The sequence below is a fragment of the Pocillopora verrucosa genome, chromosome 2 (genome assembly GCF_036669915.1).
Source record: "Pocillopora verrucosa isolate sample1 chromosome 2, ASM3666991v2, whole genome shotgun sequence".
In the NCBI taxonomy this organism is placed as follows: Eukaryota; Metazoa; Cnidaria; class Anthozoa; order Scleractinia; family Pocilloporidae; genus Pocillopora; species Pocillopora verrucosa.
In genome coordinates, this window is record NC_089313.1 from 18,785,768 (window position 1) to 18,812,233 (window position 26,466).

At 36.6% G+C, this 26,466-nt stretch overlaps 1 protein-coding gene across 4 annotated transcripts; it reads left to right on the top strand.

The window, feature by feature from the left end:
* The first annotated feature begins 5,268 nt into the window (after nt 1-5,268).
* LOC131790590 (nucleolar protein 4) lies at nt 5,269-25,990 on the top strand. 4 transcript variants are annotated; one of them, XM_059107816.2, is made up of 12 exons: nt 5,270-5,580; nt 5,689-5,856; nt 11,834-11,974; nt 12,700-12,726; nt 17,209-17,413; nt 18,381-18,755; nt 19,351-19,580; nt 20,222-20,392; nt 21,884-22,096; nt 22,504-22,548; nt 23,280-23,445; nt 23,827-25,990. In XM_059107816.2, exons 1-12 carry the CDS (start codon nt 5,323-5,325, stop codon nt 23,988-23,990), a joined length of 2,163 nt encoding a protein of 720 aa, XP_058963799.1. In that variant the 5' UTR covers nt 5,270-5,322; the 3' UTR covers nt 23,991-25,990. The 4 variants fall into 4 exon arrangements, with proteins under 4 accessions (XP_058963800.1, XP_058963799.1, XP_058963798.1 ...); XM_059107814.2 differs by having other exon boundaries at nt 5,271-5,580; nt 18,309-18,755; XM_059107817.2 differs by lacking the exon at nt 22,504-22,548 and having other exon boundaries at nt 5,269-5,580.
* The last annotated feature ends 476 nt before the right edge of the window (nt 25,991-26,466 follow it).

Consider the following 26,466-nt stretch of genomic DNA (forward strand, 5'->3'; position numbering starts at 1 on the left):
TTATTTCTGGGGCTTGTTCAGGTACTCTTTCAGCTAGAACTGCAGGCAGCTCTTCATAGACATCAGATGGTGTGTTTCACATGTCCCATTACCAATATGTGAAGCGTGTGCTTTAGGGCCTTTGAGTGCTTGGTAAATTGTTTTGGATTCTGCCAAGGGATCTGAAAAATTGTAGACAAATAAAATTCGAAAAGATTAATTTTTGTACCCAGAAGTACTAATCAAATTACTCTGGCTAGGCCGGTTATCATATAGTTATAAGTCATCAAAATTAGTCGACTAGTTGACATTGATTGGTATTGATTGATATCGATTATCATACGATCGTTGATTTTCATCTATTGGAAGACACTGGTCTGAGGTAACCTTTATAAGGCTAAAGAAACCAAAAACCATCTTTTTTCTTTATTAAAAAACGATACAAATAAGCCATTGGTTACTTGGCCAAATGCATCTCTCACACTATTGCTTACACAAAGTTCTTGAAAATTAGCTTTTCGCTTTGTGACTGTCCTCAGATTTAATCTTCGTGAAGTTTTCAACAAGCACAACTTGCATTTGCATACGTGGCAAATTGGCACGCGAAGTTGTTTTCGTTCCGTGAGGCTTTAAGAAAGTCGTCAATTTCTACTCACTGACTATTTCTGCTTTAGGCATATCTGACGCCTTGACTCTGTTCTTCTTGCCTTCATTTGGAGTCCTTTTCTTTCCCCCTTTCCCAACTACCTCCCACTTCTCGTTGGACGCCATCTTGAATTTAAAGTATACTGCAGGGGAATCATGGGAAGACATTGCAACGTGATCCTCGAACAGATGTTAAATTTCCCGCCACTTATTTCCCAATGACATGGACTAGAGTTACAAAATCCGCAAGCTAATTTCAACACGAAGCAAAAAAGGTGCATCGGTGCATTATAAGGAACTTATGAGCAGGTAATCTTCAGTCAGTTTATGTAACCCGTAGCGAAGTCTGATGCAGGTGCATCAATTGTGTTTTAAGTTACGCAAGGGGGGAAGAAAAAATCCAAATAAATTAAATTTTAGTGCTTCAGGGCTGGTATTCATTTCTTGCTTTCAATTTAAAACAAAAACCGACCACGCGCAATTTAAAATGCAGCTTATTGTGGAATTTACATCAGGTTAATCAGTCAAAGACACAAGATATTATGGTGCCCTCAAGCAAAAACTTGAAGAATATATCAAATCCGTATTACCTTTACCATTGTAATAAAATCAATGCTACTGACGTTATCGAAACCCGTTGAACCATATTTGTGACATACTCCAAAAAAAGTCGTTTATCTATGAAATTATATCACAACTCCTACATCTCAATCCTTATTTCTGTAAGAACTGGATGAAGAAAGCTATCGCGAATTGACAGAAGTAAGAAGACTGAATCTTAAATCTTCCAACTTTTTTGTAACTTCCACCCGATACAGTTCATTTTTATCTCCAGAATAATATGAAGAGAAATTCGGGGATTGATCACTCGATCAGCCGTTAAACATATGTGCAGTAAGTGAGTTACTGAGTTATCACACCGAGGAGAGTCCCTGCAGCGTTCATGAACCAGATTGTACGACAAATGAGGACTTCCTTCAGTGCATCCATAAATTTTTAGGACTGTACACATCATCTCCAGAACAAGAAATGAATAAATTAAACATAAACATATCATTTCATAATCATCTCGTTCTGACAGACTTCAGTTCTGAACATCATTGAATCCAAGTGCAGTTCTTCACCTGTAACAGGGCATTGCTATTTCACCTGCAGGAAAATTATAGTGGAGTTGTTTATTGGCAAGTGGAAAATGGAAACAATTTTCTGAACATCTGTAAGAAATACTTGTTATAGTAGGGCAGAGATATCGGTAAACAAGCGCAAAAGATTTGATTTCGTTTATTGTCAAATAAATATTAGTATCACAACACTAACAAAGTATCTTCCGCGATACCAAATAGGGACTTCCATATTCACTGGGTGGTTATTCCTCAAATGAAAATTTAATTAATAATTCAATATGGGATTGAAAATTTGAAAGAAATTGATAACAAAACAACAGCTGGTATTCTACTATTTTGCAAATTTGGGAAAATTCTATCAATTCTAATCAATAGGCGATTTTGTCCCAATCCGTGGCAGCCGGGCCACGAAATGGCTCCTGGTCGTCGTCTTACATTTATCACGGCTATGATTGCATGCTATGAATGCACGCACTGTAGGGTCACAAAGAGTTTGAAAATAAAAGCTCTGTGAATTGCCAACAATATAAAGATGTTTTCAAAGCGGATCACTTTCCATCATATTACAGGAGCCTTTTTATAATGATTCACTTCGTGTTTTTGCGCCGGTTCGCAATGCTATCGTCAAACCAAAGAAAGCCGTAAAATTCAAACATTTAAGATATAAAGATCACGGAGTGACCAACTCTGAATGAATTAAAACGAAGATGTATCAGGATGGGGGAGACTAACACAATCCGTAAACAGAACATTTCAACGTTATAAGATTCACAAACCATGGTGTGTAATTCCCTATGGTAAAAGTGCTAAGTTTATCGACGCATTCGTCAATTTACATCTACAGAAAGCAATTTTTCCCTAAACATCCTAGTATTTCTTTCATTGTTTCAAAACAACGTCCATTTTCATAGCATGATTGAATATTTTACAGCTTAAGTGGAAGAAACGGTCGGAAGTGGAGTTGAAATGTCCCTTTTTAAGTTTGACACTTTTTTTATTATTAAACGTTTATTATATATAAAAATTTCACGAAATAATAGAGATAATAGATATTTCGTGAGACAAAATAGAGTCGGCTTAGATCTTTCATTTCACTGCTGTCAAAAAGAAAAAAAAATGAAAAATAAAAAACCAAAATATTTGCATATGGGGCAAAATAAGAAGTTTTTCTTGACGAAAGGTCATCTTTTGGTTGTGGGCGTGTTTACTAAAAGCTTCTACAAAAATTGATATTGTCAGAGAAAATAATTTAAATATGGCAAAAAGGCCTTCATAAAATTGAACAAAAGTGTCCTTTTTTAAAAGAAAAGATAGTTTTTTTTGCGCCTCTATGGACGCGGCTACAGAAACGTGGTTAGGTTAGTCTCAGAGAGATTCAACTCAAAGGCAGGAGGAAATAGTTTCGATGATGGTTTTTGCTTACCTGAGTCAATCCAAATTTTTTGTTACAGAAAACAAACGATAAATCGCTGTTATATTCAAAAAGTTTTAAAGAATTTTAAGGTTTAAGGTGAGATTTACGAGAATCGGAGTCCGTAAATTAAAATCTCGTATTAATCAGGTCGACCAAGAGCTACCGCCACGTTATTATTTCATTTAAGCTTTTACTTTTCGCAGCAGTCCTTTCTCGTCTGGAAATGTAGTCAAAACGTCTTAATTGATCGTTTAATTACTATCTATATTTAAGAATTGCTGTGCCCGTTTGCGCTGTGAGTTTTCACTTTCTTCCTACGTGGCAAAGTGTTATCTTATTTAATAGTCCTCCTTGACTTTTGGAGCCGATGGACTTGCGAACTGAAACAATGTTTTTTTAATATCAGCAATGCAAAATTCTAACGAACAGAACCTGTAAAACTTTTAAAGAAAAATTGGAAACTTTCTCTTTCTAATTATTTAAGACACAGATTTAATATGTTCTTTTCCATACTAAGAAATCAACGTGGAAATGGTTTAGCATGGTGCGAGCGGATTTTATTCATTTGACAAAGAAGTGGTTTCGTTTTCATCAAAGTTTTATCTAATTGCTTGACATAGAATGTATCTTTGGGTAGAATAAAATAAATATTTAAGCGCTGAACCTCAAGCAATAGGCCACTGAAATAGAATAGCAAAGTGTCGGATTACGCTGTAGTAAACTGATTATGCAAAGCAACTTTTTTTCCTAATAGACCCCAAAAAAGATCGACTAACACAATATGCTAATATAATTCGCTTCTGCACAGGTTACGTCTTTTGTCACGATCGTTACAAAATTATAGGTTTGTTCTCGAACAAGCCCAACGTGCTTTTACTTTTCCTCATCGAAACTAAACAAAAAAATCCAACAAAATACAGAGAGATTGAAGAAAAGTCCCGCCATTGAATATATTTTTTTTCGCGTGACCAATTCCGTCGAGTCTTTTGTTTTGACTATAATATTGACGTGTCCGAAATGCGTCAATTTATTCCAAGCTTTTTGTGCGCAATTGAAGCTACTCATAAAATACCCATTTCGTATCTGAACTGATTGAAAAAACTGCTTGAGTTACAGAGCTAAATTCGGCTAAAAATACTCCAAGAGAAAGGAACACCCAACACTTCTTGCCGCCGTAGGCGAAAATCTTATAACTTATTGTTATTCAACACAAGCTTTTAGCGTGCGAATAGTATTAGACTTGGTATTTAAAATATTTAAGCTATACGAGCAAATGATTCTCATGTAGTTTTTAAATTACCTTTTTCTTACACATTACATTTGTAATATTTACCTATCGATTGAGTCAAAATGGTTTTCGCAAACAAGGCTTACTCCATTATTTACATTTCTCCCTATAAATTTCACTTGAAAATGTGAAATTCAAATACAGAGCATTATGATGAAAATGGGATGTTTTGAGTTGTAAACCGGCCTAAATTGCATATTCTCTGCCTCGCAAATGGTTTCAGAGAAATGATGTTCGGTATTTAACATTCATATTTCCGGCCTTCATCCGGTTTTCGCGGCTATCGACTGAATTCGCTTTATTCAGGCTTCTGAACAAAATATTCTCTTCTCCTCTTAGATCATGATAATCTTTAAAACGTATTCACCCGAAACAAATATATTCCGTGATTTTAATGATTGCGTGTTCTTCGTGGTTCCAAAGTGTCGTGACAGCGTCCTGCGAGTTTAGACTAATTGCCCACTTTCGCTCAGGACAATTCCGTAGACAGTACACTTAGCCTGAAAATACACGACTTACTTCAATAGGTGTTCTAAAACCCAACAGGGCCTCATCGAAAAATTCAAAGTACTATCTCATTAGCTGTCATTTAACTCATCCCGTCAACAAAGACAGCACAACATCCTTCACTCAATTATCTCAAATTATGCGTTGATCCTGTCAATATTGTTCGATTTCGGGACATCTGCTACCATGCGACAGGATTGGGCGTTCAACAGCAAAGCCCTTTAAATGCAACAAATTTCGTCCAATAGGAAGTGAGACGGTCACAGGCAATTTGCTTCCATGGGCCACCAAACGAACCCATCCCTCACAATATTCATTCAGCGAATATTCTGGCTGGCTCAGCTTCGGGCGTATTCTTTTCAAAGATGTCGTTCGAAAGGTCCTCATTCCGGCGAAATTTCCAGGGATGGGTTGAATTAAACTACGGTGAAAACAGTCGTACAAAGACAATCACGCGAAAAAAGTTTAACAAAATCTGCAGATATCTGCTGGGAGAGCCCCAGATCGAAACTGATGCAAAATTTCGCTTCTGGGTAAAGTCGAAAGGATTTCGAATCGCACAAGCCGAGGATAGTCCAGATTATGGCGTTTTGTACGTTCCAGTGAAAGTTCCTCATACTCGAGTAAGTTCGATAATCGCACAAAGGTTTCACACTCAAAATATTTGACTTAGCACGGTTTTGTTTGCTTTCATCTCTGACTGCGTTCTGTGGGATGTCTTGTGCATTTAGAGCGTAGAGATGTTGTACCCATACGAAGACAAGATCGGACAATCAGCTCGCTCTCAAGTCGTCGAATATCGGAGAGTTGCAGTAGCAGATGACTTTTTCGATATCATAAGCAGCGTTCACATCAATGAGAGAGGAATTCATGTTGGGCAGAAAAAGACCTACAAAGCGGTAAGTAGCATTAGGAATACCTTAGCTTTGTCGTGCAGTGAGTGAAATGTATTGTGCTTTACGAACTGTGGAATTAAATAGCAGGAGAGTGGATCGTACACATATACGTATTGTACCTCAATCATGGAACTAAATCTATTTCATATGTGAATAAGGCCTAATGAATGCCGAAATATACCTCAGAGAAAACAACTTGTCCAAAAAAATAACAGGTTTAGGAGAGGATAAATGTATTCTTGCACGAGATATTTCAATGACCCATACAGGTTGCGAATCGCGAACACGGACCGGCAACACGGATGAAATAGCGAAATACTCGGGATCTGTTCGCTCAATTTTATGCTTTGAAGATCTGCTCTATTGTAGTTGGAAAGCCATTTTTTTCTTTTCTTTCACAGGGATATAAAAGAGCGCCTAAAGGTTCGGTGAATTTCTCATCAAATGTTTGCTATATTTTTGTTAATCGAGCGGATGCAGTTAGTTGCCCCTAGAGCATGACTGAGAAGTCCCACTCATGAATCAGCGTCGAAATGTCCCAAAAACTCTAGGAAACCCACAGGAGATCTCTTTAATCACGATGCTGTCGGCACATTAGATTATCTACTGAGTTTGCGGCGAAATTTGCCACTATTCAGTGCGAATTTTCGCACCTTTTCTTAATGTACAAAGAGCTAAAGCGGTCTCGCGTGACTTCGTGAATTGTTCGTTTTGGTCCGTTTTCCATATTCAAATTAGTAAATTATTTTCATGCTAGAGCGAACAGAAGGCGAGTGTATTGATTGTAAAACAATTATCTTAGGCTTTATTTATCTTATTTCTATGTTGAGGTTTTTAAGAATCGTTAATAAGGACAGGGTTTGCCCGCCAGAGCGAATCCAAATTTGGGATGCATATGTGTTGCTCTATAGATTAGCGCAAACGTCATGCGAAGCACGATAAGACTAGAAAATACATGAAAAATTGATGTGTTTAAATGGGACGCAGCCGAAAAATGAAGATTTTGTCAAAACAAGTTCACTTGGTCGGTGGAATATCTTGTGGAGTTTATCATGTCAGTGGGGGCTCACTCTCAATTTTATTGCGACCCAGGAAATTTCATTTTTGATATGTCCGCTCGGTATTTCTGCTAATGCTTTCAATATTCATTCCACAGTACATCCGCATTAATATTCGCCTTGCATTAAAAAGCAAGACTCACTTTCTTTCCTGGTTATTGAATTTTTGCGTTAATCTTTTATTTCACGTTTCGAAGCTTCTCAGCACTCTTTGGGCGTAATTGCACCTAAAAGCCGTAGCTTTCAACCCAAAGTGAAACTTCAACCCATTTTCGCCTTGGGTGAAAAAGCATGTTGACCCGATTTTGAGTACATTTTGATTGCGACTTCTAGAAAGTTTGAAATGATGATTCAAAAAGTATTGTCTTCTGATAACGAACCTGTCCAACGTGCACTCTGCCAAAGTGCCATGTTGATAGTCAACTGACTCCGAATAAAATAATTTGCAAAATTATGCGGACAGCTGGTTTGCATCGCACGAGTTATTGAAAAATAAACTCACAGACGAACGTATTCGCATTCTCAAAAAACCAGACTGATGCACATAGTATATTTGTATGCGGTAGCTACGGCTATAAGGAATTTCTTCTATACTTCTCGTTACACCTGCCTTAAAAATACACCAAACCTAAATCTGTAGATTTTCTTTAAGTAATTGGAAACGAATCCTTTCTGCTGCCGCGCGCGCAATATGAATTTACGTTTCGTCTATCACGTTTTGTTTTTGAAATTTACCATTTATGTGTACGTGTTATTACTTCTGTATCGCATATCTACAAAAAGTTTCACTCGTGAAACAATCGCCACTCTTGTTAATTCTCTTCAAGTTATGAATATTAAAATCAAAACTTTAGGACAGAAGACATATCGGCTGACAGAGTTAGTGGCCATAATTCGCGGTTGCTTCGAGAAAGAATGCTGACGGCAATCTTAAAGTTTTCTTCATTAAACTAATATATTGAACCAATCCTGTATTTCTTTCCATCAACTGGAAATATTATGACTTTGTTTTGCAGGCGAATTACACATCCAGATCTTTAATGAAAGTGTCAACAGAGGCGCTCAAAATGCCAAAAATTGTTAAATTACTTGGACTTAAAACTTTACTTTGTATAAAAAAATAATCAATGCTAACTCTCTCGATGTTGATCTCAAAAATCGCCGCACTTTTTATCTGTGCGTTTCCCAGATTTTATTTCCTTGTCACCTTTCTGAATTTCCGCGTTCTACATTTACGATGTGAATACCTGTTTTATTTTTTTAAGATCGCACCTGTAGAAACTCTGAATACATCTCTGAAACATTTTTGTTGCGAAAGTACAAAAATCAGAAATGAGACAAATATTACCACGTCAATTTCTAAGGACTTTCAAAATGTTGTGACAAATTGATATAAAACCAGTAAGTTAATACCAACAAACTATCCAAGAGATGCAAAATTTTCTCGGGTTTAACAGAAATTCTAGTATTCAAAATTTTCATTTTCGACCAAACTGACAAGGAAAAGTATTAATAATAGAAAATAAAAAGCCTGAGGGAACCACATTTGGCAAATATTATCATTTATTTTTTTTGTTGACAATTCCATAGTGAACACTTGTCGCCCCAGGGCACAGGGAGGGAAATTACTTTTATATTGCTCTTTTCTTCTCAGAAAGTGCTTTTAAATCCTTAGTTCCTAACGATTCGTTTCCAATCCAAGCTGACAGGCTTCTCAATTCATTTTCAAAAGATGTCCGAATGTCTGAAATAATTCCGGCCTTGTTCTTCGAAAAGAGTTCACAATGATTTTTTCTTTTTGTTTTATACTTCAAATTCATCAAAACGCATTAGGAAAAATTCAAAACTGTTTATTATTTTCCTTACAATCCTTTTATAGACATCCTTTCGGGATGAGAATTCTCTCTTCTTAGCGTATAGTCAGGATGTACTGTATGAAAAAAAATGAATGATGCAAAAGATATCAAAAAGAAAGTAACAGAGATTATTTTAATTACGTTCGGTCCCAAGACAGAAGATATGACACACCGAACATCATGTTCATGTCTAAATCCGACCTTTTAATACAAAACTTAGCTTCCGTTCGCAAATCGTTTACTTATAATACATTGGTTGAATACGACCCAAGAAATCTTAAATTGTAACTTGCGTTCTGACAGGTTGTAAAGGCGGCCTGAAACTGTGTGATATCGATCATTTTTACTGGAAGGAACATTTCCTACCACGTCTTGAAATAAAATACTCATGATTACAATCAAACGCAGAAACAGATGTCTTAAAAGAGAAAACTCAAAAGCTAAACGATTATTAAACTAATTTAAATTCGTCTAACCTTGGGTTTTCTTTTCATTATTTTCGGGCGGGACTCTGTGAATATGTCACTCACTTCTACTTTACTTTTTTTAGGAAAAAGTTGACGTAAATGTCTGGCAAAATTAATTTGAACTTTAAAGATTTTGCAAAAATTGCGAATAAACTACAGTCTTAAAAGCCATATGGGTCTTCAGCCATGTGTAATCACTTAGTCTCTCTCAATCATTTCTGGCTTTTTAGTCATACACGGCGAGTTTCTCAGAAGAGCAGAATTTCATTAAGATTCAGTACAAATTTCCGAAGCAAGGACCGCATACGATTTTTTTGATCATTAAAATATATGAGACCACAGTTTATGATTCGTCATAAAAAGCCAACACGGCAAATTTAATGACATATGCGGAGACAAGAAAGACCGCTTTTTATAAATTAACTACTGCCATAATTTGTTTCATACTCTGTTTCTAAAGCATAATCATCCTAAATGCCCTAGATATTATTACAAAGGGTTCAGACATCTCGCTAAGCTTCTCGTGAAAAAGGCCCATGATGTGAACTTTGTCTCGGCTTTGACATAATTCTTCAAGAAGAATATGTTTATCTTGTTAATGAGGCTGTTTTCTTAATTCGATGCGTAAAGATTTGCGCCGCAAATTTGTATATGTTCTTGTCTGATACCATAACTACTGATATCTGATTGTCTCTACCGTTGGTTGTGATCACCAGGTATATCAAAATAAGGACTCTCCCGTCACGACCTTTACAGCTGGATATGTCAAATGGAGGAATGGGATTTCCTTCGTGAAGTCACGAGTTTTTCTTAACTTTAATAATTGTTCTGAATTAAATTGAAGGAAACAAATAAGATTTTATAGAAAGATGCTTCAAAAATGATCTACATCTTGAGGTTAGGAAATGCTTCAGACATCTTCATTTCTGAGTCTTCCGATAGACGCAATATGAATTTTGCGACTGTTTTGCTTAATGATCGGAAAATATTCGTTGATTTGGAAACAGCTAAGCACAACTCGTTCACGTTTTGAAATAAACTACTTGCGAAGCCAAAAAAAACGATGCAATCACATGAATTTTTCAATTCCTCTGCCAAGCAGAGCTTTTATTGTTCGAGAAGGAAAAGAGTGAATGAAAACTTTGACCAATTTTCCATCGAAATTTGCTTATCCATTCGCAACTTCAATTGTTGACTAAATTTAATTAAAAATTTAAGAAGGATTGGATCCTTTCACAAATAAAATACTTTAGAGTATAATACGTAGTTTACGATTTTGACGGAGACAGAGACGAGAGTGGATTACTTGGACAAACTGCTCAAAGCTACGTGAAAATTTTAAGGAAATCGCTAATATAGAAAATAACCAAATCTCTTCAGTTCAAAAAATGCCTTTTGTACAAAGTAAGTGATCAATTTACTAAAATTTGTCAGTAAGAGTTGGAAAGCAACATGTCAAGATGAACTAAAAGTGTCTTAGTACTTTTAAGACTGCTCTTCTGCAATTCGAATTATAAAGCTCGGCAGTGATTCTAAAAAAAAATAGTTTCATCGCCATTTAAAGACCAAACCAATTACTTACTTATTTGATGCTGAAAGTTGAGATTCTCATTCGATATTACACTAGGCAGTTTTCCCAGTAAGTGGGAAACTTTCGTTGTGCAAAGACCTCATACTACTATGCTAAGGAATTTCTGATCAGTTGCCGAACTTCCATCATTTATCTTTTTCAATCAAGATACCATCCATTTGACCGCACAGCTTTCGTTATTGTTTTGTGACTCCGAATTGTCAGGACGTCAGCTTTCGGGGAATTCTCAGCCATCGCAGTGAAATGTATTTGGGTCGCCTCTTTTTTTCTTTTGTAGCTAAAAGTCTGACTTAACGCCAAAGTGCTGAGTATACAAAAAAATTTTCGTTTGAATCCATGCTTGAAACAGAATAAGAAACTCTTTGGCTGCAAAAGAGGAATCATATGCATTGAGACAACACGACGTTGTCATGTTCCTTATTCTGGCTAGCTTAGAGCCAAAAAGTAAAACAAAACTTGTCTTATCCCAAGTCTTTGTTTTACCCTTAAGCTAATTTACTCGACTGTGGGCAGTCATCCTCCGACTCAGTTACGATTTCTCATAATAGAACCGGCAAGCCTAAAGCCGGACTCCAGTTGTTGAATTTTATACAAATTTTGCAAGTCAGCAAGAGAGGAGGAAGTGAGATAAAGTTTTTAAACAAGCCCAGTTTTCGCGTTGTGGTCTTGATGTAGGTTGTCGCGCATGCGTCAAACAGAGTTAGCTATGGACGGACGTGCGGCCTCCTCGAAAGAAACAAATTTTTTACTCCTTGGGTCTACCATTCTTTCTTTGATACGGAGTAGTACCAAAGAAAAACCTTACCCTTTCTCCGATCGACTCACTCTTATACTCATTGTTTCTAGTAAGTATCAATCAAACAACGAATTGCAATTTTCACGGACCGTATGGGATGTTGATAATATTGTTGCAAGATCTTCCAAGGCCAGACACCGAGGTCACAGCCAATTGCGTCTTTCAAGTGTTAGAGCCAATATAAATTGAAAAATAATTCCTTCCTGTTTTAGGTTGCAAACACTTATGCATTCCTCCCACGTGAGGCAGTGTCGTACTATCTGATGAGCTGCAGCACCTGCAAACAGAGAATACAACGGTTTAACTCAATTCTCTTGAAACACGGAAGACCGCTGTCTCCTGTGTCTGACTTGGTAAGTGTGGAAGAGTTTATAAGAAACCGCGCTTTTAGTAACTTGCTTTTTTTTACTTTAAGTTCTCATTGGCTCTTCGGGGTATATTCCTTTGTTCTGATTGGCTGTTGTAATAATGTTGCTTTTGGTTTACGGTACTCAATGGCAAAGTGCACTGAAAGTAGGTAAACCGTCTCAGCAAATTTTGAAAGGCTTACCAGTTGTCGTGTGGTGGCTTTTTTTTCCTTGGTATAAATCGGGGGATTGTGCGTCGTGCGCGCGTCAGTTTACTGAGGAGAATAGAGTTTTCTGCCAGAATGAATTTGGTAGGGGATGACGCATTATTGAATTAATCGATCAAATGAGGAGTGTTCGTTTTTTCCAAAGAGAGGAAAGGTGCTGATTTAAGAAACAAATTTCGTTTTATAGTTTTGCGATGTTCAGTATTGCCTTGGTTGAGAGAGTCTACAGAGAATTATGTTTAAAGAAAATTGCCAGGAAATTTAATTGAATCCAACTTGCATAAGTAGCCAGTGAGAACTCAAAGCACTCACACGCAAAAGGTTTTCCAGGTCAGGAAAACGCGAGTGATGAAGTTGCGATAGTTTTGGTTCTGCATCTGATTGTTCAAGAAGATTGTCTGAGGTTTTTTTTTACAATAAAAAATCGGATAATCTACAATATTCATTGAAAAATGAAACTTTGCGATAGAAAATCGAACATGACAACATTTTTTCTCTTTATAGGGCCGGGAGTCCCCCGCATCTGATCTGGTGAGTTTTGACATTTTTTCAGACCACTGAGTTTAATTATATATTGTTTGTCTTTATGTGAGTAGGTCAAGACCCTGAGAGATCAGAGTTTGATTTACCAATAAGAGATCCAAATTAGATCCTTTCTAGAAATACTGATCAAAAAATTTCATGGTTAAACTTGAGAGAAATTTTAAGGTTCAAATTATCATTATAATTACAAACTTGCTGTCGGATAAACCCGGTTTTTTAAATTAAAAAAATTAATGCTCTTTCAAGTCGCATGCTAATGAAGTACTAGCACAAGGCTGCGTGCGCCTTGCGGACCTAGTTTTGTGGCACTCGCAGATAGTGCTACAAAAGGCTCCTTACGAAGTTACTTAAACTTCAGATTCCGAGGGTATGTTGTTGAAAGTGCTTTATTACCTGCAGAGAAGTAAAAGCATTTAATCCTTTACCACCGTCTAAAAGAGAGCAAAATTTCCGAGTAACCTCGAAACTTTAGAACTTATCTGCCGCTAAGACTCTTTCTAATCGCTAGTAACAGATTTCCTTACCTTATAAATTAATTTTATATACATTGAATGTAACTTGTCCCTTTATCTCCAAACAAATTTCACTGGGAGAATCTTGTCAAGAAAGGCTTTCTTATGTCTGGAATTTTTCCATAGTGATACCTCTCCCTTTTTGGGATGTGTTTCTTGTTAGAATTTAACCTGGCATGACCCCATCATTCATTACTACTGTTCCAGCATGCGCTGTAGATCAACGTTTGATTACGGTGCGACTTAATTTAACTGATTTATCATCACCTCTATGGTAAGAATCTGATAAAACTATTCAGTGTTGGCTTCTTAAGGTCCCATCGAGTACGACTTTTGGGTTAGATCGAAAATTAAGAATGTGAGACATACACTATAGAATCTGATGACAGTCCCGCACTCTACAGAAATCGCTTATCGTAGCAGCATTAATGGTCCATTGTGCTCCGACGGAAGGCCTGGGAAAGAATGTCAGAGTTTTAATTGAGTTTCACATATTGTGCCTCAGAAAGTTGCTCGCGAGGTGTCCAATTTGTATATTGCATTGCGAGCACACCACAGTGATATTGATCTTTCTAAATTTGTCAGATATTAGCATTGTTAATTGCGTGTTCCTTAGAGACCAAGTGGTAAAAGTTAAGAATCTTTGTTGCTCTATTGACTCGCTAAAAGGCCACAGTGGAGTATTTTGTAAAGAACTCACCATGCAGTGGCGTATTAATAGGCACCGTGTAGAAAATGAAGTTTTCCTTTTGAACATTTCTTTTGACTACAGATTCATTGACGGCCTTAAGTAAATCTTCATTGCTTCATGACGATCTTTCAGTGTATGTTTACTAAATACTTGGGGTGTAAAAAAAGCTTAAAAAACAATGGGGCTTTGAGAGTCTCAGTTCACAATACTGACCTAATTAATTATGATCAAATTCAATAACAGACACGTGAAGTCTTCGAGGCATGACTGAAAGACTTGCATATTTTGAACAAACATTTGAGGAATTCACTAGAGACTATTTATATTTTAATACGAAATACTGATAAAAAGTGCAAATGTGGAAACGGTATTGAAAAAAAAGAAATCAGTTGCTTTTGAAGAAGAGCAATTAAAAGGGAAAATTTGCGGAAAAATTCATTTCCTCTCGAGGTAAAACTTGAGGTCAACTCTTTCGGCATCATAATTCCCGATTTTTCTGTTCAAATTGCTCGAAGTTACCAGATCCTCTAACCTTTTGATATGGAAATATTGATAATTCTTATTCCTTCCTCTTCAGAAAATGTCAATTAGACAAAATTTTCGGAAATTATAATTTTTTGGAGAGGGAAAAGTCCTCTTTCCTCGAAGAAAGCGATCACAGCGGTATTTTTGGTCAACGGAAATTTGACTGAGCACGCGTAAGAACGCTATCAGGCTGGTTGTCCCACGTGATCCGCTTGCGCTATCAGCTGCTGAGCCTGACAACAAAGGCCAAAAATTTGAGTCAAAATTCTGGCCCATTATTTCCCGGTGCCTCCTGGATTAGCTTCGGCGAATTTGGCGTTGCACCACTCGAATTTTGAACGGGTTCGGTCAAAACCCGTCGGAGGCGATACCAAGGGAAGGAAAATTTTTTAAAGGATTACCGAGCTTTTAGTAGTGTGAGTTGCTAGAAGCGCTTGGGTGCGGCGAAAGTTAAAGGCTTGTTTGTACCCCTCGTCTCTCTGTGGCGTTGTCTAGTCCATTGAAGATGTCCGCCAAAGCCCTTGCAGCCATCGCGAAGGTTAAGTCAGACCACATTCTAAAGGTAACTTTGCAATTTTACTAGTGTTACGGTTGTCTTAGATTTCTATTGTTTCGTCTAGATGTCTCCTAGAGCGATCTTTTGCCCGAAGTAAAGCGAAAGGAAATCGACCATCGCCGCGCCGGCTTTGTTGTTCGAAGGTATTGGGGGTAAACGCAAATGAGCGTCCCTTCGACTTCCTTGAACGGCAATAGGTTCGAAAGCTCTTAGTTCCAAACCTTTCTTGTTTTCTTTAAGGGACAGAAAATGAAAACGAACTTCGAATCGATTCTTGCCATAGAGAATCGCTTCATCCAGGAAGGATCAGTAGTTAGATTGCGTTTGCGATTTTCGGCAGATGACACCCCTTGTCCTTTGAATCGGCAAAGAGAAAACAATGAGTGGTCCACGTTCTAATTTGCCGGCCAGATGGCCGCCGCTTTTATGAAGTTTCCCTGGGAGTTGTGTTTACTTCGGAATTAAGGTTTCTCGCTGGAAATTTACGTCGTTGAGAATTTTTTACGCGTGATCGGTAGAAGGAAGCGTTATATTTGGCCTGTTTTCTCCCTCGAAGGACATGAAATATTCATGCACGAAATATTGCAAAAGTGAGGTAATTAGCCAAGTCATGTCTTATCGCAGTACTGCAGACAGTTCTGCTATCCTATTTGGGAAGATCTCTCCAATTTTTGTCGAGTTTTAACTTCGGTTCGTGATGCGTTCAGTTTTCGGCTGATCACGTAAGCGAAGGCTACATGCGAGAGGAAGTTGTTGTCACAGAATATTTTCAGCATGTTAATTGTTTGGAGAAAGAGCTCATAGCGGCTCCCAGACACCTCAAGTAAACAGAAGATTCTACATCGGTCGAGGCAGATGGTTGTCTTTTGTTTGGATGATAGCGGGACGATTAAGTGTGTATATTTTGGTCGCAGAAGCCTTCCATAGCACCCTTTAGACTGCATTCACAAAAAATTTGGGTGTGAGAGGGTGCATTGGAGGGTCTCGATCGGGCAAACCTCTTTCCTGCTTTTAATTATGTGAAATATCATGTCCTTTTACCATCTGTTCTTCTTTTTCAATTCAAATAAAAGATGGTTTTGTGTTGGATCATCCACATAGGACACAGTAATAGAGGACAATATTGTTGCAAGAAATCCACTTCTGGGTTAGCTTCCAAAGTCCTTCCAGCACGAAAAAATTCATAGAATTCCATCCGCTGTAAAGCTCTCCCATGGAGTGTTCTTCTTTTTATCAAAGTGCATTTTGTTTACCCACTGTTATCTTGAATATTTCCAATTCTGTTTCAACACAATTTCTTTAGAAAGTAATGCCAAACAAAATAGTATGACTTAGCAGATGAAAATAAAGTTTGTAATATTTCTATGCATTGCAATAACAATTTTTAATGGGACTATACATTATATCTATTTCGACTATTTTGAGATGTAAACATACAAAAATTTATTTTATAACTGGATTTTTTTTTAATTGAGGCTGTCATAAAAATCACATATTCTGCTAATGTCTTCTGGCATCAAATTTTTCATTGAAATATAGCGGAATTGTGACCATGTCAAGATGAACAAGTCTCAATGCAGAAATAACAGAATGGCCTTGATTTGATGTGAGAGGTTATGTCATTTTGTTAAAATTGCAGCAAAGTTCATTGTTCTCTAATGCACTTTGTGTTATTTAAATGGCAAATGATAGATCATTTGAAGCTATATATAGTGTAAATAAAACAAATATAAATATCTGGAAGACCATAAAACTTTCACCTTGCCTTTCTTCCTCTGCTCAATTTAGACGATCACTTACCCTTTTCACTCAGACTGGGAGCCAAAATTCAATTCAGATCATTTGAAGCTACAATAGTGTAAAAAAAAACAAATGTAAATATTTTGAAGACCATAAACTTTCACCTTGCCTTTCCACCTTTGCTCGATTTACACAATAACTTACCTTTTTTCCTCAAAATAAAGCTTCATACAAAAGTGAGACTGTAACTTTATAATATTAATATTAGTCTCTCTCTCTCTCTTAAAATCTGTTTTTGTTATGTGCAAATGTTGAACTAGTTGTATCTTAAAAAAATAAATTTGAGATTGAATGAAAATTGAACCTGCCAAAATATGCAGTGCCTCTGTAATCACAATTCACACTTTGAACCCTACCTCATAAGTTATTGGAATAATCTTATTTAGGAATCAGATGTAGAAGCATCGTTCTCCAGCCATGATTCAGATGAGGAGGGTGGTGGTTATGGTGTGAAGAGGTTTAAAAGGGATATTGCAGAAGAAGTTTTTGAAGAGAATGGCAACAGAAATGGGGCAAGTTCACCAGGTACAGAACATGAAATGATGGACACAGCAGTGAATGGAGGTCATGGCAATGATGTACCCAGAGATGGTGAGTACATTTAGATTAATAATTTATTTTTTTACCTAAGTCATGATTTTATTGCTTCAACTCTTATGATTATATCTTTCCTTGTTAATTGATAGATAGAATTAAAAGTTATATCAAGGAGATAAAACTCTTTTATCATAACTTGTTTGCCTGGTATGTTATTGATATTGTCAGAGGAAGTTTGATGTTAACCATTTAACTCCCAGATCCAATTTGTAATTCTCCTAACTGTCAGTCATACAATTCTTATAATGTTAGTTCAGAGAATTTAGTATGGGATCAACTAATTATCCCCAAATTGATATTTTCTTTATTCTCATCACTTATCTGGTTGACATTGTATTGATATTTTGAGGAAAAATTCTGTCTTGATCACTCATGGGAGTTTAGGGGTTAATCACATGTAATGAACGAGCCATGCTCAGTGCATGAGACAGTCCTTTGGAGAGGTGGGGCAGTGTGGGGGTGGGGGGAATATAGATCCTATATCCCACTCTGTTTTCATTGCACTCTATACAAACTTGACTGTTATGAGAATTAACTCTTATGTATCTCATGGACCTTTACTACACGAACTCCCAAATAACCTCATCTACATTTGTAAGTTCTTTCATATTACGTAAAACGGGAACAAAACCTGTTCAATATATTTAAACTTGCTTTTTATTTGTCTCTATGGGCTATTTCCTGCACATGGACATAAAGATCCATAGAAATCCTATAAATTTTGTTCTTCAGATATTTCCAATGTTTCTTCATAAAATCTCTTTATTAACATCCCTTAACATTCAAAAACATTTCTTAAAATTTCTACAATCACATCTCTCCCCATCCTGAAACACAAGGTAACTTAGTCAAACGGAAGTGATTGCATTGTAAATCTTTGCATCAACAGCTTCCCTTTGTCAAAGTGATGAAAGCTTGGCTGCAAAAGGTTTACTACCAGGTTACCAAACTTATTCCACAGACCAAAAACAAGAAGTTGTAAATTATGCTAAAGAAACCACAGTTCGTGAAGCCTCTCGCAAGTATAATGTACCACGGTCAACTGTCCAAGTTTGGTGTAAACATGGACCACCAACCAAAAAAGAAAAGCGATCCCCAGGAGGGGGTGGACGTCGCTTGAGCTATTCCAATGAAACTGATGAGAAACTTTTACAGTGGGTTTTACGCCAGCAGGACAAAGGGACACCTGTTACTAGGGATGCAATACAAGCTCAGGCCAGACTTCTTGTTCGGGATGAGTGTCCTGAATTTAAAGCTTCTAGTGGTTGGGTTGAGAAGTTTCTCTCAAGGCATAATTTGACCATTGCCACTAAAATGTCGTCACAGAATCCAAGTGGTAAGTGTGGTAACATCATTATAGGGTGCTTTACAATTGAGTACTGTAATATCAAAACCAAAGTTATCACAATGGCCACTTAGAAGAGAGAAAAATACCTCCAAGAGTCAATGAGAACTCAAACTTAACACAGCTTAACTGCTGAAAGTGCAGGAAAATGCAGGCAATTGAGTTGTGATTGACTTTAGCTTTGCATCTGATTGGTTGAGTGGTTCAATCTCAACACTGAGTTGAAAGTTGCTTTATCTTGCATAAAATGGTTTGTGCATAGAGGTTATTGGCCAATTGCAATTTGCGGTGGTCTTAAACTAAGATACTTTAAGTCTTGGGAAGGACTGCTGTTGATGGAAATGACTGAATGACATTTCTTTAACTTGGGTAGAAGTCATCTTTTCAATTGAGCAAGAAGCTGTTGTCATTCAAATGTTTGGATTTTCATTTAAGGGAACCATTTGTTTAGTTTTACTTTAAAGTTATATTCTTTAAGAGTTGGGTAATGGTTGTCATTGGTTATTTCTGAAAACTTATTTATTTGTTTTCCTTGAAAGTGCTTTTGTTGTTAGGTTTCTGAATTTGTTTTTGCCATCATTTTCAGAAGCCATCCCAATTTCATATGTAGTCCCAATTGCATCCATTCCAATAAGCAGCTCAGGAGTATTGAACCATGGAGCAAACAGTCCACGAGCCACAGATGGACGCAGTGTAACAAGTGAAGACACTCGCAGTGATAGTGGAAAGAGTGAGGAGAACGATGAGCTGTATGATGCCACATCACCAGCTCTACCAGAGAATAATACAGCCACTGCTGTAAACCAAATTATAAGGGTGAGTCTTGAGAGAATGTGATTTTTTGTAGCAAGGTACACCTCTACTCTGAAAGGACTGTTCTTTGTGTGAGCTGACCTTAGCATTAACATCAAGAGATTTATGTTCAAAAATGTTTGCAAAGTTGTTTTTTAAAGAAAATTTCCTGACAAAAGGATTTCAAAACAAAAACCGTAACTTTAACTCCGGGAATTGTGTTGAGGAGGGTTAACCAGCCCACACTCGCTTTTGATTAACCATAGGCTGGGAAACTTCTGTTTAGGCAGACCGCTAGTGGATTTTTAAGTGTGCACTCTCTCACCTAATGAAGAAGGCCAGCAGTGTTGCAGCCTCTGAACAGTAAAATCCAATCTAAGATTAATCTTGGGCAATGGTTTTGTTTCCTGTGTTGAAAAGTTTGTTTTTTGAAGGGGATAGCTGTTTTGGCTTTAGTTTTATAACCATATTTAGCACTAAACACTTCTTGTTCCTTGCATTCTTAGAAAACCATAATGCACTAGAGTCCCTTCTCTACATTTTCTTCGAGAAAAGGGGACAGATGTGCATTTACATAGGCTAGGATCCCAAGATAAATGCCAACCAATTTGTACTTCAATTTCAACCATTTGTTAACTCTTGATATCAATTCTGTTGTTTTAAAGGAGCCACCAAACCTTAGTGAAATGTTGAAGCCAATTCAAAGTGCAAGTTCTCCTGCATCAATGGGGCTAAAGGATGAAGATGACGATGATGGAGAAGGGGAGGATGGAGAGGGGGATGGAGAGAAGGCTGACCCTGCTAATGTGAACCCAGAAAGACTTAAAGCTTTCAATGTAAGGGAACACTCTTCAACTAAAATGTAGCTCAATTGTAACCGGACTTGGTTAAGCATAACTTATAGAATCTATTTCATAGAAAAGGTTGTGGTTATTCATCATGGTGAATAACAGTAAAAGCTAAGTTTTTCGTTTGTCTCATGATGTAGTCACGTGTGATGTAGATTGCGACGTTTCAACTGCATACTGCTAGTCTTCTTCAGGCGATGAGGTCAACTGGTCAGGCATGATCTTATAAAGCATGATGCTCTGCTGTGAGTAGTTGTTTTTCAACAGTTCTGATTGGTGCATTTAGATCCTTGCTCTTCAATCAGTGATTTGCTCCCTTGGCGGTCCACTGTCGCACGGCTCTCCTGTTGTTGTGTTTTTTTATCATGGTCAACCACACTTCTGGAATTTCTATTCCACTATCCCTGTTGATGTTGTTAGGGTGAAGTCTTGTTTGAATTGCCTCTTTGACCCTGCGCATGTAGTAATAAGGGTCACAATCAATAAACTTAACTTTGTTCTAGAGTGGCTTGTGTCCAGTGTTGTGGGCATGCTCCTTAATTCTGTCTTGCATAGGTCTTCCAGTCTCTCCAATGTACACCTTGCCACATTCACAGGGAATCCTGTAAACTATGCCATCTTGTTTTTTAACAAATCACAGCAGAGCATCATGCTTCATAAGATCACACATGACCAGTTGACCTCATCGCCTGAAGAAGACTAGCAGTATGCAGTTGAAACGTTGCGATCTACATCACGCATGACTACATCATGAGACAAACAAAAAACTATAGAATCTAATTTGGAGAAGACTATTTAAAATTTGCACTCTCACAAAGGGCCAACCCTTGTCAGCTTTGGAAACTCTTTTTGGTGGCCAATTTTACTTTAATTAGTATTGTAGTTGATATAACTAAATTGTCCTGCAATACCCCTTCTCCCCCCCTCCCCCCCTCACCCCCCGCCTCTCTTTTCTGAGATTTTCGGCAAATTCTTAAGTTAAAATTCTTTCTGACTTTCGATCTTGAAATAAAAAAGTAGCCTTCAATTGGTGAATAGGTAATGGCACATTATGCATACGAAAATGAAGATTATGCTGACAATTCAATTTTGACAACAAATAACAACTGTTTAATACCCAGAATAGATTCTTAGGATATATTTGCTAGAAATAGTGGGTGGAAAATATTAACTCTACAAATTAGCTTTATGAGGTCTGAGTAATTTTAAAGTGGGAAACTTATCAAGCAGGTTGTGTCAAAGTTGTAACAGGTGCTTAGTTACTGGATGAAATATTTGTAAGGATGATGAAATTTGATGTTTAACCCTAGACTGCAGCCATTTTGTGTATGTATTACTTTGCAATAACTTTGTGTTTTCATCGCACCAAGGTTTTTATCAGCTAAGATAACTGGATTTGTATACTACCTTGGAGTATACCAACTTCTTTCCCAAGTTTGACGTTAACAACCTTTTCTTTTTTCATTGTTTACATCATAGATGTTTGTGAGGCTGTTTGTGGATGAAAACCTTGACAGACTTGTTCCAATCTCCAAGCAACCCAAGGAGAAAATTTTAGCCATCATTCAGTCCTGCAACAGACAATTTCCAGAGTTCAGAGACAGAGCAAGAAAGCGAATAAGAACCTACTTGAAGTCATGCAGACGTCTAAAGAAGTTAAAGGAACCACTCAAACGAGCTGCAGACCAGATGGTATGTAAAAGTGAAACCAGATCTGGAGCTTCATCTGTGCATCTTGAAAAGTCGAATCTAGATTTTTCAAATTTTATTTCTAATCCCTATCTTCAACCATACTTGTTCCTTCTTGGTTGATCTTGCGTTCTTGGTTTCATTCTTTCCTGCTGAAGGTATATTTTGTAGCTTTCCTGGTTTCCATTCTTTTCTTTGGAAATATCAGCCTGTCATTGTCTTTGACAAGAATTTTTTCACTTAGATGATCACACAACACAGTCAATGGTATATGCTGGAATAGTAATTTGAATGATAGAAAAAATGCTTTAAAAGAATTTTTATAATTGAAAATAAATAGTGAAAACAATTTTACCAGCGAAATTTTCCTAGAGGCCTTTGCTCATTACATTACTTTTTTGTTCTCACAGAGTTCAAACCCCAATATGTCAGCAGCTCAGATGGCTGAGGTGAATGTAAGTTTGCTGAATAACTTTAGTCAAAGTTTTTTAGGGCACAGAGAGAGGCATTAACCATTAGGCATGAATATAAAACAAAGAAAAAAATCTGAGTCCTCATTCGGGTACCCCAGTTCTGATTGTGTAGTCTGATCAGGGTTGCTAGTGAATGGAATAATTATTCAAACTTCACTGGAAAAATTATTTCAATAATATATTTTCTATGACAAATATTGTTCACATGCATTTTTTTGCTAGTCATTATACTTTTTTTGACATATACCATATACCACTGACTGTGCAGTGTGATCACCCAGGTAGAAAAAAGTTATAGGCAATGACAGTGGCCACTTTATATTTTCAAGAAATAAACAGAAGCTGTTAACATCATTGTCATCATCACCATGTTGTCACCAACAAAAATACTGTTTGGGACTACATTCACCTGGAAGATCACATGAAATGATTGTCATTCCTGAGTTCAAATTCTCTGACTCTATATACCATTATGTAATTCGTGTGCAACATATTGCTGAAGTTACTTATTTAGGACAGGGTAGGAAGGGTATTTCATTTGTATTTACAAAGAGAGGTGGTCAATTTTGAGCTATGTAAATTAAATAAGATGGTAAACATTTGTCACAAGTGTTGACTGTAGGAAAAATCGGAGTTTTCTTTGATGATTTGAACCTAAGTTAAGTCTAGGTGATGTTGTGCTTTAACTTGTACATTGATCTCTTTGTTCGTAGAATATCCTGGCGTCAGCTTGTGCTAATGAGCAAGAGAATGCAAGACTTGTTACTGCTGATGGTGATGCAACTGGTAATACAGGAAGTGTTCCTTCATCTTCCCCTGCATCATCCCACATTGCACAGAATAGCACTTCTAACTCAAGAACTAATGACAGGCCTGCAGGTATGGAGATCAAATCCAAGAGGTTACTAGACTTCTATGATATTGTCACGCACAAATAGATAGACTATTAAACAAGCTTAAACAATCAGTAAAATTCATTTGATGAGGAGAAAGGTAGCAGTATTGAATTAAAAAATATATGTACCATAAATTAGTTTAAGAAAATTTGAGTGGAAATCAGTAGAAGACCTTTCACTTAATATTTAACAAAGCCATTTTAGTTAAACCACCAAGGATATTATTGGTTTGTAAAGTCACTTGATTAAAATTGTGAAATACCTGCAGGTACCAAGGTACGTAGGTTTTTTTCTCAATGAACCCAACTGGGGAGATGTAACTTTTTTTTTATTTTTTTTAATTAATAATATTGTGTCTTTGCAGAAAATGGTGGGCCAACCCTCCCCAAGCCCAAAGTACTGACACAGTGTCAGATTAGTGCCACAGAAGTTCAAGCCATCCGCCAACTGATAGCTGGATACAGGGAGTCAGCAGCCTTCCTCTACCGCTCTGCAGATGAGTTGGAGGCTTTGCTGCCTCCTTTGTAAATTAACACCAGTGTTTGGTGAAAATTTAATGATATGCAAATGAGATAAAAGGTATTTAATAACTGTATGTAGACTGAACTTTAAATTATGGTCAGAGAGAGTAAATTGAAAGTAATGGCAAGTTATATTTATTTCTTTCCTTTTGTTTATTCAATAATATGGCTTATTTAGATTACGTTTCATATATATTTGAAAGCCAAAAATTGGGAATGACTTGTTTGTTTGTTAATTGAAGTTCATTCACTTTGTACAAGATCCTCATATTTTTTTGTACTTTAATTTGTTTTTTGAGGATCAAAGATGGACTTGGATTTTTTTTGTTGTTAACATTTTGTAGAAGTTTATAAAACAAGTCACTAATAATGTTATTGATAAATTAAATTATTCATTTGTTATTTATTTTGACTTCCCATTTCTCATAAAATAAGGACCTGCTTCTGTTCAGCAATGTTAAGCAATTTTCAAATATTTTAACCTGTCACAGATAGGAGTGATCAGTACTTCAATTCTCCTTGAAATTTTGATACATAGTTTTATAGACCAATGATAAGAATTCAGGAAAATTATTAACAAGGGGATAATATTTGAATTGATTTGCGAGTCTAGCCAGCCTAAGGTGGAAGCTGGGAGATTAAGCTTCCAGAACCTTAGTCAATTTTTTTTCTGGGTTTTTGGCTTTATCTTCAAGTTATGCATAGACAAGTCTTTGTTTGGGTGATCCTTCAAAAGCCATGCGATAGGATGGTGCTATTACTCGGTTAAATTTCATCTTCTTTGCCTAAATATGTAGACATGTCCATAAGTAGTTACATGTCTACTCTGTGGTGCATAGTCATGTAGTGTATGGCAAGTGTAGATGATGTAGTCCCTAGTTGAATAATCGGACATTAAGAGTTCTTGAAATATTTATAGGGAGGATTAAAACACCATACAAAGTATTGAACATTCAGGATTAGATATTTAGTTTTTAATACACTGGTATTAATTGTTCTGAAGCATAATTTGCACTTGATCTTCATGCAAACTGCATACAGGTGATATTTAACCCTTTAACCCCTAAGAGTGAGTAGCATCTAATTTCTCCATATAATATCACCCCCTAATCAAACATTAGGGTCATGAGAATAAATGAAATGATCACCAACTAAAGACGCTCTACATTGCTAACCAAATTCTCCTTGTCAGCACCTTAAGAAATGGTTAGAGAACAGTATGGAGAATATACATACTGATGTTAAGGTTTAAAGGGTAAAGGAATTCCTTATGCCATGTTGAGAAATGTATGACATGTTAGAAAATTTTTATCGTATACTTTCTAGATATGTTTGAATTGTCAAGGTTGAGAATATTTTTGTAGTGTGCATCTGATATCTTTTTTAACAGTGTCAGAAAATGAATTCTCTTAAGTGTCACAATGAAGGTCATTAGTTTTCTGTCAGGGAGAATTTGGTCACTGATCACATTTCTTGGCATTACAGTCATAACTTCTGTTGTCAAAGTTCAAAATAAATCGTCCATTGTGTCTTCTGGAATGCTTGTGTGAATTGAAGGGATTACTCATAATACACTTAGTGAAAAATATTCACTTACCACTCTTCATAAGAAAATCCGAACAATTTACATCACTCAAAAGGTGACACGTTACCTTCGGTTTTTTTTTTAGTTCATTACTGGGAAAGGATAATACAGTGTTGATGCCTCTTAATTTAACAACTAGTTTTGTGTAGCCAGCTCGGATTCCTAAGTAACTGTTGTTCTTACTTTACTGAGACTTTACTATTCTCTAGACCAAGAAAGAGTATTTCTAATTAAATTAGGGTAATTAATGCCTTAATATTGTTCAATGACCAATTTAAAGAGGTTTTCAGGATATGTGTATTTCAATGTGTGATAGTTGTATAAAATTATTGCTATTATTAACATTAAGTTATTCTTTGTTAAATTATCTTGAAATCTTGTTATGTAGAATTTCAGAGGTCATTAAATTTTTGACAGTTGGTGCTTGTTGTTCTCGGAATGTTTGCTGATTACAGAATAACATTCCTTTGTTATCTTTTTTTGTGTTTTTGTTCTTTGAATCTAGGCCTGCACTTGAGGGTTGTGATTAAGAGCCTAACTTTTTGATTCCCAACATCTGATTTATTTTGTTTTGGCAGCCATAAGTTTGTGTGTCAATTGGTTGAAAGAATCTGTTTCTACGTTAACAGAATACCCCATAGTTGATTAGTTTAGTCATATCATAACTGACGTGTTGTACAATGTGTGCTAATATATGTGAATCACCTCTGAGAAATGAATGGTTGAAACCCCTTAAATACGTTTCTAAAAAAGGGTAGCATAGGGGGTTTCTGATCCCTTTCACGCACAAATTCTAGGCAAAAGCAGGCTCAGCTAGCCCTCAAAAAGAGATTTCAAGTAGTCACAGGATCAAAAAACGCGCAGCTTTTTTGAGCTAACATGATGAAGCGCTGCCTTC

What these genes read in the sequence shown, in the direction of transcription:
- LOC131790590 (XM_059107814.2), top strand. Translation starts at nt 5,323, where the DNA reads ATGTCGTTCGAAAGGTCCTCATTCCGGCGAAATTTCCAGGGATGGGTT. An exon ending in CAATGATGTACCCAGAGATG is followed by an intron (nt 17,414 to 18,308) that starts GTGAGTACATTT and finishes TTGCATCAACAG; the next exon opens with CTTCCCTTTGTCAAAGTGAT. An exon ending in CTGTAAACCAAATTATAAGG is followed by an intron (nt 19,581 to 20,221) that starts GTGAGTCTTGAG and finishes GTTGTTTTAAAG; the next exon opens with GAGCCACCAAACCTTAGTGA.